The following is a 17,946-nucleotide window of genomic DNA, read 5'->3' as shown; positions in this document are numbered from 1 at the left end:
AACTCCGACAGATTTTATTCCCTGTATGTCACTGATGGTGAACCTTTTAACCTTCTTATCTTGCCTTTATTTGGAAATCCCCCCACTACCACCATTTAACAGGTGTCTCCATTAAGAAGCAGTTTGGACAGGAGTACTGCATCCGAGGACCCTGAGACATCTGGGCCACTTCATGGGCTCTGAACTTCATCTTGGAAAATCTGTCCTTAACTGTTTTTGAGCTAGAAAGCCCAGTGCCTGTGAAGGTCCTGTGCTGAAAGACTGTATTCTTAGTGGTCATTACTTTAGGCCTTAGAATCACAGAATTGTATGTATTGTTGCAGAACACCACCTTACACAGTCTTCCAGAAGGCTGGATGTCTATTTTGGCTAATTCCTCCATTTGCCAAAGGTTGTTTCACAGCTGCCTCTGAAGCAAGCCAGTCCAGTTCCCAGTATTTTTCAACAGAATCCAGAACAAAGGGGAAAAAAGCTTTTGTATTTTTTGAATGTTCACAGAGAACTAGGATAATGCTTAGAAAAGTAACAAAAGATACAATATCATGTATTTTTGTCCACTTCACCCTTTGGGTTGTCTGATCTAACTGGATCTGACCTCAGCGTCTTTTACCAGATTTTTGTATCCAAGTGTCTGACTCCCCTATACCACAGTTCCCTCCTTTTTTCTGATTTACCTCAGATTTCCTTTGCCATTTGTTCATCCAGACATGTTTCTGAGAGATTCCTCTGAGTACGATAATTGAAATCTTTCTGCCAGTTTTTCAATCTCTTGAATCCTCCCTTTAGTACTTTGTATTTAGGATAGTGTGTTTTCTAATTTAGGGCTAGATAGTATTTGTAGTCCTTAACACACTGTGTTTTGAGTGCATTTTCTTACAGAACTTTCTAGTAGAGTTTAGCTGATAGTGCTAGTTTTTGCTTTTTAGTAGGCTGATGAGTGTGCTTCCCCCACTATTTATTGTGCTTACAGTGCTCATTGTTGTACAGAGTAATAGTTTTTAGTGTAGATTGTATTCTGATGTCTGACAAAACCCTCCAGGCTTCAAGAAGTGTTCAGCCTGTGGACAAAATATCCCTCCACACTACCCCTACTCTCTCTGTGTTTATTGTTTGGGTGCCTCTCGCCTTAAGGCAAGTTGCGATATCTGTGCTCGCTTCAGATCCAGAGCCATCCAAGGCAGGAGAGAAAAGTTAATAATTAAGGGCTTGTTTCCTGCACTGACAGGATCCCTCATTATGTCATCTGAAGTAAGACCGTCCTCTGCTTCTCCCAATACTGAGAAGAGAAAGAGAAGGGCAAGGCAAAAGGAAAACACCGTGAGAAATCTGTAGGAAAAAAAAACAGGACTGATGAGAAGAGAGTTGGAAAATTTCAAGAAAAGGTCTCCAGATCTGACCAATTTGTTGTGTCTTAGGCATAAGACTTCAAGGCAGTCAGATCCACCTACAACCTGGGTTTGAATTCCCACTCCTAAATCTACTTTTTACCCACTGACTCCTTGGTTACATTCACCAATCCTGCAACATAAGCAACCTGTGAGACTTGTGTCTGTAGCTTCATTGTCAAGGTCTGGAAGATCCAGCACAAGTCTCACTGAAATGGAAATTGACCAAATGATGAGAGAACTTCTAAGGACACAGATCTAGCTGGGGGTCCTCCCAGCACTGTCCCCCAGAGGAGTTCCAGGAACAGGCCCACCGACTCTGTCACAGTTTGCTCCACTACTGACTCCCTACTTGGATCTAGTTTCCACAGGTCCGAACACTTCTAATGCTACTGAATGGGATCCAATATCCTTAGAGACTTCTGCTTCACCCACATCCCTTACACTCTTGACTCAGATGTTATTGAGTTGAGACGAGTCCTAGAGCAAAGGAGTTTGGGATTGGAGCACCGATGATGGACTAGACGCCAAAGTTCTCTGAGCCATTCCTCTCACCTCACCGCTTTGGCACTTGTCAGTTCAGGTCTGAAATCCTTCTTAGAGCCAGTCTCCATTGGAGCCAGGAAACTTCCCAAGTCAGTTGACAGATTATTTCCTCAGCTGCAATGGCAGACTCTGCTTTCGAGGCTGTGTAAATGAACTTGGCTGATCCAAGAAGACAGGTGAGTGCTTAAAGTTTGGATCCATCTCAATATGCAATGTATCCTGTGCCTCATTCTTCTCATTTGAGTCAACAGGGACAGTCAGAAGCCATAGTCTGCAAGATAGCTCTACATTCAAACTCCCTGTCTTATTCTGACACTGCTTAGCCTTAGAGACATGATCCTGGAAAACAGACATGAAAACAGAGCAGTATATACTCATCACTGGAGCCAGTCATTGAGAACACAGATTTGGATGTAGGGATCCCCCAGGTCACCCCTAGAAGATGTCATATTTGAATTGATGAAGCAGAAGGGGAGATGGTTCATTGAAACTCCTCCTTCAGATGAGTCCATGATCCATGAAGCCTTTTGGTCCAGCTTATCTGCATCCTTGATGGTCCCACCAATGATAATTTGATAGACAAGATAGCACAGAGGGCTTGGAAGCACCTTGATGTTGCAGAACCAATCCCCAAGAAGCCATGAAGAATCTAGTAGCTCCAAAAGACAAGAAATGCTGGTTTAAGGGGCCTCCAGTAGATGCCACTGTGGCAGCAGCAGCTGCAAATAAAGAACTATCTGAGGAAAGTTAATTTGTCTAACCTCCTAACAAGAGTCCAGGGCACTGAGCAGACTAGGGAAATTGACTTGTGCATTGGGTGCTGAGTTACCTTGCTTATTTCATTTGTTTTCAAAGGGATTGGGTCAAGGAGGTATCAAAGTCTCTTTCTGCTAACTTAAAATCTGATGTCCAAAAAAATCAGTAGATACCCAAATATCTACCCTACAATCTACCTCCATTGTTGCCATGCGACTGCTATCAAACACAGGAGATGGCACATCCAGAGCAGCTGGTACAGGCATTACCATGCATTACCATGTTTGGGTGCAGCTTTGTCACTTAGCGAAAAGCTTCAGGGCATCCTTTTATTAATGCCCCTTTCGATGGTTCTATGCTGTTTGAACTCAATGTAAAAGAGAATCTTAGCAGGGATGAACAAGGTGGCAAGACCCTGTCTGCTGAAGAAATCTGTTTCTCCACTCCACAAAGATCCTATTTCAAGAATCAAAGGTGAGGTAAGAAAATGTGGTTTAGAAAATCAGAGGGTTTTCACCATGACACTCCTGGAGATGGGCCTCCCTCAGGCAGAGGAGGACGAAGCATTTCGAATGCACTTCACCTCAGAGGCGGACTACAGAACCAGGATTTCTGTGGCCCTTTTATTGAGAAATCCTACCAGTATCCCTGAAGGGTTATCCTGCTGCTGCAGTCTGGGATGCTTAACCTTATACCCTCAAGCCTGGCAAGTCAGAACTCCCGATTCATGGATGTTGTGTCATCACCAGAGCCTATACCATACTCATTTTGTATCCCCAGAGAAAAGGTTAAAGATTCCCTGTGCTCCACCTGATCAGTTGGAACCTGCAGTAACAGAAGTATCAAAGGTGATGGACAAAAAAAGTCGTTCAGCAGGTCCACCCAGACTACTTAAAATCCCAGGTCTTTTTTTGGGTTCTTTTCTTTTCCAAAGAAGACCAAGACCTCATGCCAATATTTGACCCTCAGCACCCTTAATCAATTTGTCAAACATACAAAATTCCAGATGGTCGCAGTCCTGTCTGTACTACCTGTCTTGAGGAAGCTCGATTGGATGTGCTATGTATGTATCTCCAAGATGCCTTCAACTATATCAAGATTCAAAGGCAGTCCAGGATATTTCTCCATTTCTGGCTGGTTGTCAGTCATTACTAATTTGGAGCACTGCTGTTTGGACTCACTACAACCCCCCCACCGTGTTCACCAAGATTGACAGTGGTGGCGGCTCATCTATGACAACAAGGGATCCAAGTCTTCCCATATCTAGATTAGCTTCTAATTGCCACCTCCAGGGATCTACTGTTATAGCACCAATCACTTCTACTCAGTCTTGCAGATCAATTAGGAATAGCAATCAATCATACAAAGAGCGAATTGCTCCCCACACAACCCATAGAATTCATTTGATGTCAGATGGATACAATTGACAAATTGCCAAACTCCCAACTGCAAGAGTCTGGTTAAGACTAGCAGCCTCTCAGATGGTTCAGCATCACTAATGATTACGCCAGACTGTATTCTCATGTAGTTAGCATAATCTCTTCTTCTGAGAAGGAATCTACCAAAAAGACTTAGAAGAGCTAATGAAAAAGATTTAATATTTTGACATCCTTAGGATGGACTCTCTTTCAGCTCCTCTTCCATCGATACTGGAATTTCTTTCAGAATTTTTTGGTAAGGTTCCAGTTATTCTACTAAATAAAAGTTCAGATGGCCATCATTTTCATTTGTCATATTAGCCATAATGACTCCACTGTTGCTTCTCTTAAAGGAAAACCCTTTTACCTTTCCTTCTGTATGTGCTCACAATACCTTGTTTTTTTGCCAGTTTCCTCCAGTAAACTCCAGGAGCATTTTTTATTGAGACCTCCAATTCAGAAACTAATTCCTCCATGCGGGTATCACATTATTACTCCAGTCATTGACTCAAAACCCTTTTGAGCCTGTGGCCTCAGCCAGCTTAAGGTTTTGTTCTTGGAAGACCATGTTTCTGATTGCTATTACCTCTGCTAAGTGAGTTTCAGAATTATAAGCACTGTCTTGCTAGCCATAATTTCTCCATTTCCACAAAGATAGTGTCATTGAGAGCAAACCCTTCCTTTCTCACAAAAGTTTCATCTGAAACTAATTTGAATCAACACATTGGCTTACCTGTATTTTTTCTGAATTACTTGAGCAAAGGTGAACACATGCTTCATACATTAGATGTGTGCAGGCAACTTGGATTTTACTTGCACCGTACGAAAGATATTAGAAAGTCAGACCAACTATTTGTCTCCTTTACTAAAACAAAAATTGGACACTTTGTATCAAGTCACACTTTCGAAGTGATTGCCAGACTATGTTTCTTTTGTATATAGGATTTTAGGACTGCATCTGCATTCAAAGCCTAAGGCTCACTCCGCTACAGCAGCAGTTACGTCTATAGCATTTGCAGAAAGAGCTCCCGTCAGTGACTGCAGCATTTTGGTCATTGGTAACACTGTTATATCACACAAGCTGAATGCACAATCTAGAGGTAGCACATCCTTTGGTTCTGTCATTCTCAGGAATATGTCCTTCCATTTAGGTTCTTTTCAGTAGCTTGGGAATCTGTTCCATGTGTTGAATCTGATGAAAATAGACATCACTGGATACGATGGTTATTAGTTATGTACTTACCATAATGTTAGATCTGTGTTCTCATTTTTGTCCAATTGAGCATCCTTCCCTCATTTCCCTTTCCAGATTGCCATTTGCATCATCTGGGGCTCGGACAGACCTCTATTAAAATCCTGTCCGTTTCTTCCAGCTCACCCGTCCTAAGTGGGAATGCTTTAAGGTTATTTTTTCCTTCTCATATTATTTGATCTAGATAATTAAAATAGTCAGCAAACTTGATCTTGGGTAAATCAGCCAGAAGGAGTGTGAAGTGTGTGTAGGGAAGGAGTCAGAGTCTCAGATCCTATGCTCTGATAAAAGGCACCAAGATCGAATCCATTTGGATCCAACAACCCAAATGTTGAATCAGGCGAAAATAAGAACATAGATCTGTTGTTGTGGTTAAGTACATAACTATCATATTTCAGTGTTTTAAGCAAAATTGTCTGTCTCTGTCGGCTAAGCAGGTGAGACTAATTTAAAAGCAAAGCCCTTGCTACATTTCATTTTGTTGTCTTTACAAGGCCAGATCAAAGCACATTCAATGGGAGTGTTTCAGTACAAATAGTCTATGAGGTGATTACATGGGCATCTAAACTTTTTGGGTCTTGCCCCTGAAGTTGTGTAGGACACAGGTAGTCCCCCATCCCTAAGTCCGAGGCCAAATCTCTCTGCTGACACTGTTCCCATAAGTTATGAATGATACAGAAGCAGTAGCCATTACAGTGAACTTAGTACAGTTGTATGAGTGTACTCATCACAACCTTAGATGCTCAAATAGTCTTTTTCTCTTTCGGCTATTCCTGTTATGGGTCGCCACAGCGGATCATCTGTTTCCATTTCTTCCTGTCCTCTGCATATTACTCTGTCAAACCAACCGCCTGCATGTCCTCTCTCACCATGTCCATAAACCTTATCTTAGGCCTTCCTCTTACCTGGCAGCTCCAGCCTTAGCATCCTTTTCCCAGTATACCCATCTTCCCTCCTCAGCACATGTCCAAACCAATGCAATCTCGCCTCTCTGACTTTGTCTCCAAACCGTCCAACCTGAGCTGACCCTCTAATATACTGATTCCTAATCCTGTCCATCTTTGTCACACCCAGTGCAAATCTTAACATCTTTAACTCTGCCACTTACAGCTCTGACTCCTGCCTTCTTGTCACTGCCACCGTCTCCAACCCATACAACATAGCTGGTCTCACTACCCTCTTGTAGACGTCCCCTTTCACTCTTACTGGTACCCATCTGTCACAAATCACTCCTGACACTCTTCTCCACTCATTCCACCCTGCCTGTACTCTCCTGTTCACCTCTCTTCCACACTCACCATTACTCTGAACTGTTGATCCCAAGTACTTAAACTCATCCAACTTCGCCAACTCTACTCCCTGCTTCCTCACCATTCCTCTGTCCTCCCTCTCATTCTCACAACATATTCTGTATTAGTCCTGCTGACCTTCATTCCTCTCCTCTCTAGAGCATATCTCCACCTCTTCAGGGTCTCCTCAACCTGGTCCCCTACTCTCACTACAGGTCACAATGTCATCTGCAAACATCATAGTCCATGGGGCCTCCTGTCTGATCTCGTCTGTCAACCTGTCCATCACCATTGCAAATAAGAAAGGGCTCAGAGCTGATCCTTGATCTAATCCCACCTCCACCTTAAATGGATCTGTCACTCCCACTACAGACTTCACCACTGTCACACTACCCTCGTACATATCCTGTACCACTCTTGCATACTTCTCTGCCACCCCCGACTTCCTCATACAATACCACAACTCCTCTCTAAGCACCCTATCATATGCTTTCTCCAAGCCCATAAAGACACAGTGCAACTCCTTCTGACCTTCCCTATATTTCTCCATCAACAGTCTCCGAGCAAACATCGCATCTGTAGTGCTCTTTCCCGGCATGAAACCATACTGCTGATAGGTAATCATCACCTCCCTTCTTAACCTAGCTTCCACTACTCTGCCCCATAACTTCAAGCTGTGACTGATCAGTTTTATCCCTCTGTAGTTACTACAACTCTGCACATCACCCTTATTCTTACAGATAGGTACCAAAACACTTTTTCTCCACTCCTCAGGCATTCTCTGACTTTCCAAGATTTCTGTAAACAATGTGGTTAAGAACTCCACTGACATTTCTCCTAAGAACCTCCATGCTTCCACTGGTATGCATCTGGACGAACAGCCTTTCCATTCTTCATCCTCTTCATAGCTGTCCGTACTTCTTCCTTGCTAATCTGTTTCACTATCCCCACATCATCCAACCTTCTCTCTCTTGTTCTCTTCATTCATCAGCCCCTCAAAGTACTCTTTCCATCTGCTCAACACGCTTGAGTACGTTTCCCTCACTATCCTTTATCACCCTTACTTGCTGCACATCTTTCCCAGCTTGGTCCCTCTGTCTAGCCAATCAGTACAGGTCCTTTTCTTCCTCTTTAGTGTCCAACCTTTCATACGATTCAATATTCCTTATCCTTACCCTTCGCCCCCTCTCTTTTTGCCATGCTCCTCATCTCCTTATTACTCATGTCTGCTTTCTTCATCTCTCTGACAATCCCACTTCTTCTTTGCCAGCCTCTTCCTCTGTATACTCTCCTGTACTTCCTCATTCCACCACCAGATCTCCTTGTCCTCCTTCCTCTGTCCAGATGTCACACCAAGCACCTTCCTAGCTGACTCCCTTACCATCTCTGCTGTAGTTACCCAGCTGTTCCGTAACTCTTCACTGCCCCCCAATGCCTGTTTTAACTCTTCCTTGTACTCCACCTCACAGTCACCTTTTTTCAACTTCCATTTGATCCTTGGCACTGCTCTCACACTTGTCCTCCTCTTCTTGATCACCAACATCATCCTACAGATGCTCACATAGTATGATCATTATAACCTTCTCTTAATATTCGTTGTATTTGTTTTCTGAAGAATCCTATCTCTTTTTGTCTTGGCACCTCTTCCCTTTATACCCTATGTCCTGGTGTACGAGGAGTGGGGAAACAAGCCCTGTCTTAGTGAGGTCAGAAAGCCCTGGAAGTCAGGCCAGGGGTTTGGACATTAACCTGCATGAGGTGTATTTCCCAAACGTTATAAGTAATATTGCAAAACTGATCCTATGGTTAGAATGTGTTGGTTATGGTGAGTGTGCTGACATAACTGTACATGGATTCCTTTCACAACCTGCTCGTTGTAATAGTAAGCTTATCAAAAAGTCTCAAATGTTTTTATCTTGGGAGGTGATAACATTGATCAAGTGAAGGTTTCTCATTATCTTATTTCTGTTCTTGCAGTCTAACATCAGTGTGTACTCCCAGGTTATTTACTCAATTCAGCTCCAAAGCTATTGCATAGATGTTGTAAGCCATTTTTTGTAACCTCTTATTTGCAGTGGTTCAGGTATTGGCAGCATAAATTTTGTTTATAAGCTGAACCCTGAATTAGAGTTCAGAAGAGAAGCGAGTGGAAGAGAATGTTAATACAGCATAGGCAAGAAGGGTGATGCTATGTATCAGTGAGATGGAAAGAGCACAGAAATACTAGTGCGTTAATATGAGGAGGAAAAGATGAATGTTTTCTTACAAATACTTGCGGGCACAAAGTTGTTACTACATAGCGTGCTGCTGCATTAAATTTAGTAAATGCAACTAAATGTTTATCTTCTTAGGTGACTCAATGCCTTTGTATGCAAACTGGAGATTAAAAGTGATGGAGCATAATCATGCAGAACCATTGCCTTTACCTCCCTCAGGAGGATGCTGGTCACCGTTGGTGGATTACTTGCCTGAAACAGCATCTCCCGGAGTCTCACTACACAGGTAAGTTTTGTTAAAACAATAAACTGTTTAGAAGCATGTGTGTGTGTGTGTATATATGTATATATATATATATATATATATATATATATATATATGTGTGTGTGTGTGTGTGTGTGTGTGTGTGTGTATTTGTGTATAAATAATATATATATACATATATATATATATATATATATGTGTATATATATATATGTGTATATATATATATGTGTATATATATATATATATATACACATATATATATATATATATATATATATATATATATATATATATATATATATATATAGGTTGTCTATCTCTGGGCCTTTTTTTAAGATAGGTTGCTCTGCCTAACATTATAGGCAGAGAAAACTGTAACATTAAACAGCGTTTTTAAAATGTCACTTAAGACACAGGCATATGCCCTTTGATAGAAAAGGACACAAACCATACTAACATTTTTTACACAAATTATACATTACGTGTTCTTTCTTTATAATTGTCTTTCAATCCAGCATTACATTGCTCAGTTCATGCATTCCCTTAAACCCCTTTCTCTCTCTTCTGAACATTATTCTGTATATATTGTTCCCACAAATTCCATTTATTATTTCTGTGTAGTTTGCCCTTTTCCTGTTCTATAGATCTTCTTACAATTCTTTTATCTTTTTTTTTACGATGTTCAACACTTCAGTTTACAGTTGGCTTAGATTTTCATTTCCATTTTCTAGTAATTGCTTTTTTGGCAGCCAACAGAGTTAAACTTGGTAAATCTTTTACTATGTCAATGCATTTTAGGTCCTGTATCCCAGCTCAAAAAAATAATTCCCAGCTATTTGCTCCCTCAATATTTCTGCCAAAGTACTCTTGTCATAATTTTGTTTTAAATCTAATTTCTTACACTCCCAAAAAAAAAATCTCTTCCCTGTCACACCTCTAACATTTGTTATCCACCTTTTTTGAAGTCTGCTTGGGGAATAAAAATACCTAGACAGAGACACTTCCAAGCAGTAATCCCAAACCTTGTAGGCTTTGTTACATTCTTGGGAGCCATAGTTATATCATCTCATTGTTCCTTTATAAATTGCTTTTCTAGTCTCTCTTCCCAATCTTTTCTAACCTCCTCTGATTGATTCTTCTAGTTATCATGCCATATTTTATATGCCGTGCTAATTATCTCCTTTCTAACAGCAGCTTCTGATCTAGATTCAACTAATGCTACCAGAGTAGATCTTTCACTTAGGACTCCCCTATCACTTTTGCTTTGCCTATACTCTCTAAATCCCTGATAGGGAGGGCAAGTCTCTAACCTGCAGTCCAAACAACTTCTTGTGCTTATCCCACTGTATTATCTTCCCTCTTTAGTTGTTTGCATCATTTACCTTGGTTCCTTTGCTGGTTTTTCCAGTAAATTCCATCCCCTCTTGTCTATTATCTGTACCCCTACTTCAGTAATCCCTATTGGCAAAATCTCCTTTCTCCTTTCCCATATTGGCTTAGTTTTTGGAAAACATTTTGCAACTTTATGAATATCATATTCTGTATGGTGGTTATTGTTCTCCTTAAGGATTTGCATTCAGAATACCACAATCTGTGAGGTTACCTGTGAGATTAAGACCTTTTACCATTATGCCTACCCTTCTACTTATTTCTTGAACTCCCTCTGCTTCATCATCCTTTTCCACTTTTAATTATAAACTTCTGGTTCTGTTATGTATGTGAGCATTAACTGTGTAGCTGTAAAATATCCTTTCAAATCAGGTAATCCTAAACCACCTTGTCTTATTGGGAGGATTGACTTATCCCACTTAACTCTTGCCCTCTTTCCTTACCAGATAAATTCCTTCAATTCTCAATTAATTATGCATAATTTTTTTTTAGGTTGATAAAAACATGTCTGACATGTATATAAAACTAAAGGGAATAAAACAGTTTCACTGCTTGAACCTTACTATCCTTATCCATAAACAAGAGTGTTTGGTTTCTCGTTTTATATATTATCTTTTGAGAGTCTCTTCCTGGATATCCCTAGCTGCCATAACAAAATCCATATCCTAAAAACCTCGTCTTATGTCCTCGTACATATGGGTATAGCTGAACCAAGCCATGAGTGGTACATAATTTATGGCTATAGCCTTTGATTTATCTTCATTAATTTCATATCCTGAAAAGAGCTGAAACTGTCTCAAAATCTTCCACAACACTGAGATACCCTTTGGTGGATTTATCAAGTACAAATCATCATCTGTAAGTAAAGCCAACTTTTCATGATTACCATGCCAATTATATCCTCAAATTTCTGAGTCCCTTATTTTCGTTGCCGGTGGCTGTAAATATAAAGCAAATAAAGGTGAGAGAGGAGAACAATCCTCCCACTTTAATTCTTGCTTCCAGTTCTGCGCAAGTCCTTCTAATTAACCTTATTATTGTATCAGGGAATACTGATGCTTCCATTGCCATACTCTTAAAATCCCAGCGTACTCTGTTGATTGCTTTCTGTGCATGCGTCAAGGCCCACCCACAAGTAGTGGTGTTTTCTTATATTCTGCTTCCCTCTGGATCATCAGTGTTGTTCTGTTAATGTTGTCAAATGTTTGCCACCCCACCCTAAAACCACATTGATCCATATCTACCAATTTTGGCAACACCTTTGCCATTCTTTTAGCTAGTGTAGACATAAACAACAGTTTATAGTCAAGGTTTAAGATTGAAATGGATTTTTTATGAGGCTGGGTGTGATGGGTCTTTACCCTCTTTGGGTAATGCAGCCACCACAGCTTTCTTACAAGATGCTTATGCTTCCCCTCCTTAACAATACTATTAAACAAAGTCTTCCATGTCTTTACCACTTTCTTCCCTACAAACTTCCACAGGAATACCATCTGTTCCTGGAGACTTCCCTACAGATTAGTTATACATTACTTTTTTTATGTCATACCCTATTATCTTAGGATCATAGGATGTTACTAGGCTAATGGCCCTAGGGCCTTTACAAGCCTTGTCATGTTCTTACCCTTATTTCTGCAATCAGCACCTGTTGCCCCTGTCCAGGAGGGACACACATGGAACCCCCGAGGTGAATTTACAGTCACCCATCCAACTGTACAGATTGAGTTTGAAGAGGGCCAAAGAGGTACTCTGTTTGACATGAAGTGGGGGTCTGTTCTAAAGGTGTGATAACCTCTGGGAGACTCATCTGTCCCTCCAGCAGGTTTTATTAATGTTGCATACCAGGTTGAGGCCTTCAGAGTGAGTAACCTGTGCACCGTTTGACTTACGGGTATGCAGCATTTCCAATAAAGCAGGATCAGAGATTGTTTTTTATGCAAGGCAGAGATCACCTCTGAGTAGTCTGTATGAAACAGAATAAAGTGACAGTGATTTCAGACAATCTCCGTAGGACAGATGGTGAAGACATTGAATTTTCCTTGTGACGAACCTTTGTAGTTTCTCCAGATGTCCTTCAAGGATGCATCTGCAGTCATCACATATGGGTTGTCCTGCCTCAGGCAGCCCTTCGGTCGGCCGGATTCCAAAGTCTGGGTCTGGCGTCGGCTGATGTCGCCCTTTCCCCGACGTCAGAGCGCCTGGGGTATAAAAGTGTCAGCCAACGCCATCTTCCTCAGTCTTTCTTGCCGCGTGGTGCCCGAAGCAGAAGCAGTTCACAAGTGCCGGTCGGCCAGCTCCTGTAATTCAGCCGAAGACTTCAAAAGCTAAGTACCCCGTTGGGGACTCTTTCTTGCCTCAGCTGATGTCAGATAAAGTTAATAATTGCTTAACTTGTGGGAAACAAATACCTCATAAGTATTTCCACTCTTACTGCCTCCCCTGCCTAGGCCCAGACCACGACGTCTCGGCCTGTTCAGCCTGTGCTTCCTTCAACCGACGCACTCTTAGACGTCAGGCGGAGTTTGCAGAGGAATTTTTTGGGGCTAGTTTTTCATACAATATACCGTCGGAGACTCCGACGTCACATTTAACAAAGAAACGGAAGGACAAGGACCGACACACGCGGGCCGCGGTTTCGGCTGAAGCCACGGCCAGGCCTACCGCGAGTGTCTCGGTCTCGGCTGAAACAGAGTCCTTGGTACTTCCGACCCCCGAAACCGCTCAACCGACAACCTCGACCCCGGAGGCCCCTGCTGAGTCGGTTATTGAATTTCCTTCAGAAACTGGTGTCTTGGAAGCTTCCGACACCATTCCTCTAGACAAAACTACACCAGCACGTGGTGCAGCCAGGCCTCCTGCATCCATGTCCATAAAGGCATTCACCAGGGCTAAAGCTGCTAAACACACAAAAGCTATGCCTCCCAGGGTTATTCCTCAGGGACCCACTACAAGTTCACAGATTCTAACCTTAGCAGAGGACCTTATTTCCTTAATTAGGGGCTCTCAACCCCATCCGGACAGGGGCTCTCAACCTCCTCTAGACAAAAGGCCCAGGGTTAAGCCCTCTGATCCCCACTCCTCAGAGGAGGCTTCTGATGGCTCTGCTCTCTCAGACTACCAGGAGGAGGCTTTTTCGGCCTACGAGGACTCTGATGCAGAGGAATCTATCCCCTCGGCCTCCCCTCCTGAAGAACTATCCTTCGGGGAGACCTTTCACACTATGAGAGAGCATTTCAAATGGCAGGGCCAGGAATTCTCTGATTCCAGGAAAAGATTAAGAACTTTTCTGCATTTACCTCAGCATAGACCTTTGGCTATTCCTCCTGTTTTGAATGTCATTGATGATGTTTACTCTGAGTCTAGCTTAACCCCTGACACTCTTCCTCCAGCCCCTGTCAAACTCGATAGGTACTACAGGGTCCTGGACTCGCATCATTTTCTTTACAAGGCCCACTCTGCTGATCCAGAAACTATTTCCCAGGACCCTAAAGGAGTTGCAGCTGCCACAACTAAAAATCCACTCCCCTCTGAAAGGGAGTCCAGGGCTTTAGAGAGATGGGGTAAAAAAGTGTATACTTCTGCTACTCTTTCTTTGAGGGCATTAAATTGTCAATTTCATATGATACAGTACCAAGAGTATTTGTTAGATGAATTGCATAAGAATCTGTCTTCACCTGAACCCCTAGATCGCAAATCACTTCAGGATCTGGTACATAACTCCCAGCAGGTTAGCAACCATTTCTTGCAGTGTGGTTATGATGCATTGGAAGCTTCATGTAGGTCAGCTATGACAGGTGCAGTCATACGTAGGCATGCTTGGCTGAAGGAACAATCTCTGCCAGACCATGTTAAAGCTAAGCTTCTGGATGCTCCACTGGAAAAGCAAAAGTTATTTGGCTCCACTGCCCAGGAGGTCTTAAAGAAATTTGAGGAAAAGGCAAAATCTGTACAAACAGTCAAAGATTTCCTACAAGTCCAACCACCAAGATTCAGCAGAAATTGGCCTACCAAGAATTGGTCCTTTCCGGACACAGAAAGATTTCAGAGAGGCAAGAACAGGCGTGCCAGAGGTAGAGGGCAAGCTAGAGGCTCCTACAGAGGATGTCAATGGCAGCCTCCCAACCAGAGAGGTAGTGCAGGACCTACAACTGCTGCACAAGGACAGACTCAATGACTTTGCTTTGACTCCGCCAACCAGGGCTCAATTAGAAGCACTTTTGGGTGGAAAGCTTTCTTTATTCTCAGAAAATTGGCACAGTATTACAAGAGACAAATGGCAGAGCCCCTCACTGACTCTGTTCAAGAGAAATCTTGACGAGTGGATGGGAGATAGTAGGTTTACCCCGGGAATCATCTCTGTATCACTGCTGGACAGAGGCACAGCAAACTAATGGGTATAGTATTCTCATCCTAAGGGGTGGTGAAAGCCACACACACTCTGGCTAGGCTTATAAATGCCCTAGGGCAGATAGCCTAGTATGAACCTATGAACCTATGACACTGCAAATAATAGACGAAGGATACAGGTTCCATTTTCACACATTGCCAAAAACAAAAGGCATGCCAGACCTGCCACCAAATCAAAGGGCAGAGGCTTTGAAAGAAATCTCCAACTTAATGCAAATGAAAGCTATAGAAAAGGTTCCTTTTTCAGAACAAGGCCAAGGATTTTATTCCAGACTATTCCTTGTTCCAAGAAAAGAAAATCAATGGAGGCCTATTCTCGACTTGTCCGCACTGAATACTTATCTCATTGTGCCAAAATTCAAAATGCTGAATCTACAGCAACTCCTTCCCATGCTGGGCAAGGGGTCTTGGCTGGTGACTCTAGACCTCAAGGAGGCATACCTGCATGTCCCTATCAGACAAAGTTGCAGAAGACACCTCAGATTTCTTGCAGGCTCAGAGCATTATCAATTCTCAGCATTGCCCTTTGGCTTATCTACTGCGCCCAGAGTATTCACGAAATGCCTGGCATCAGTAATTGCTCACTGCAGACTTCAGGGGATTCAAATATACCCATATCTGGACGACTGCCTTATACAAGCGGACAGCAAACAAACTTTGGTAAAGGACTTGAATTATGCCATCCACCTACTGCAGGCCTTGGGATATACAGTCAACATTCACAAATCAAGACTTGTTCCATCCCAAAGAATAACTTTTCTGGGTGCGGATCTAGACACAACCACCCAAATGACTTTTCTCACAGAAGAAAAACAAAGACAACTACCGGATTACTTCAAGAATCTGACAAGACAAACTCAGCTGACTGCAAGGAAAATCCTGCAGGCCCTGGGTTACATGGCATCTTGCATTCTTCTGATTCAACAAGCAAGGCTGCATATGAGGAAACTACAATGGTACCTAAGGAGTTTATGGACTCAGCACAGTCACAGCTTAGAAACTTTGATCCCACTCATTCCATGCCTCTAAAAGGAATTTCTGTGGTGGGCTCAAGCAAGCCAGTCAAACAGGGGTCTGCCCTTCAGCAAACCAATAGCCAGCCAAACTATTACAACCGACGCTTCAGACCACGATTGGGGAGCACACATGGAGGGCAGATGTATTCAAGGACTATGGTCACAAAAGGAGCTACGCATGCACATAAACCAAAAGGAAATGCTGGCAGTGATGCATGCAATCGATGCCTTCAAACTCTTTCTGCATCAAGGCCACCTGCTAATAAGGACAGACAACACCACAGTTATGTGGTACATAAACAAGCAAGGAGGCACCCATTCCTACTCTCTTTGCAGACTGGCAATGAATCTATGGGAACTTTCCTTGAAACTCAATATAGAGCTGCAATCTCAGTTTGTGCCAGGAAAAGACAATATACTGGCGGACGCCTTAAGCAGAAATATCATGGATGCACACGAATGGATGCTGCACCCAGACATCTTCCTACAGATAACACAATCATGGGGAAGGCCGGACATAGATCTTTTTACCTCCCCCCACAATCATCAGCTGAAGAAATTCTGCTCAAGGACATACCACCCACAAGCATGGAAAGTGGACGCCCTCTCTTTCAGCTGGAGAACTCTAACAGTGTATGCATTTCCACCTCTTCCATTAATGACCAAGGTCTTACTGAAGATCAGGACAGAGCAGTCAAAAGTGATTCTGATAGCTCCGGACTGGCCAAGACAGCACTGGTACCCACTGTTAAAGAGCAAGTCACGCACGAAACCATGGCCTCTTCCTCAATGGCCACTTCTCCTGACACAGCACAATTACAAAACTCTCCATTCCAACCTAAAAACCTTGCAACTAACAGCCTGGAAAATACCTTGACTCCTCAGGATAAGCTATCCAAGAGAGTGAAGGATATCATCATGGAAGCTCGCCGGCCTTCCACAAGAAAGGCATATTCAGCAAAATGGAAAAGATTTCACACTTGGAGCACCTCAAAGCGCCTAGATGCGACAGTGATGAACATGGCACATATCCTGGAATACTTGGCAGAAATGCTCCACAATGGCCTGTCTTACTCTTCCATTAAATCTCACGCTTCAGCAATTTCAGCAGAGTACAATACTGATCCACCTGTCTTTTCTCATCCTCTCCTAAGACAGTTTCTAAGAGGAATTAAAAACATCAATCCTCCAAGGGAAACCTCCAGTGCCTACTTGGGACCTTAACTTCGTGTTAAAAACTAACTCTGCCTCCCTTTGAGCCAGCAGCATCTGCAGAACTACAGTTCCTGTCTTGGAAGACTGCCTTCCTTCTGGCCATAACCTCAGCAAGAATAGTATCTGAGTTACAGGCCCTCATGGCAGTACAGCCATTTCTTATTTTTCATCAGGACAGAGTCTCATTGAGAACCAATCCTTCATTTATGCCAAAGGTGGTATCCAGGGTCTCATTAAACCAAGCTATTCACCTGCCTACCTTCTTTCCAAATCCACAAAACAAAGGGGAGAAACTTCTGCACACCCTGGGCATACACAGACAGTTGCGCTACTACTTGGACAGAACTAAAAGCTACAGAAAAACTGACCAGTTGCTGATAGCATATGCTGCTGGTGCACAAGGAAAAGCAATTTCCAAACAGACAATTTCAAAATGGATAGGGAATTGCATTTGTTTTTGTTATTCCTTTCATGGAAAAACTGTGCCAGCTAACATTAGACCTCACTCCACCAGAGCCACAGCCACCTCCACAGCCTTCTTGAGGGGTGGCTACCAAGGACATTTTAGAAGCTGCTACATGGAGCTCCGTGCATACATTTTCCAAGCATTACAATTTACCTTTATATTCCAGATCCAGAGCAGGCTTTGCTGCGGCAGTCCTGCAGGGCATTTTAGCTACACTATCCTTTACATAGATGCTCCACCCCCAGATTGGCTATGGTATTCTACCCATATGTGATGACTGCAGATGCATCCTTGAAGGACATAGTACAGTTTGTACCTACCAT

General features: G+C 42.7%; 1 protein-coding gene across 1 annotated transcript in view; it reads left to right on the top strand.

Moving 5' to 3' along the window:
- Positions 1 to 17,946, top strand: part of FRYL (FRY like transcription coactivator) — a 3,917,685-nt gene that overhangs the window by 2,469,974 nt on the left and 1,429,765 nt on the right. Inside the window, exon 37 of the mRNA XM_044055727.1 lies at positions 8,998 to 9,148. Within this exon, the coding sequence (XP_043911662.1) occupies positions 8,998 to 9,148 (151 nt within the window). The remainder of the gene's footprint in view (positions 1 to 8,997; positions 9,149 to 17,946) is intronic.

Source organism: Protopterus annectens, chromosome 14.part0 (genome assembly GCF_019279795.1).
Source record: "Protopterus annectens isolate FY-2018-M chromosome 14.part0, PAN1.0, whole genome shotgun sequence".
In the NCBI taxonomy this organism is placed as follows: domain Eukaryota; kingdom Metazoa; phylum Chordata; order Ceratodontiformes; family Protopteridae; genus Protopterus; species Protopterus annectens.
Note: the sequence above shows the minus strand (reverse complement) of the source record. Positions and strands in the feature narration are given on the sequence as shown.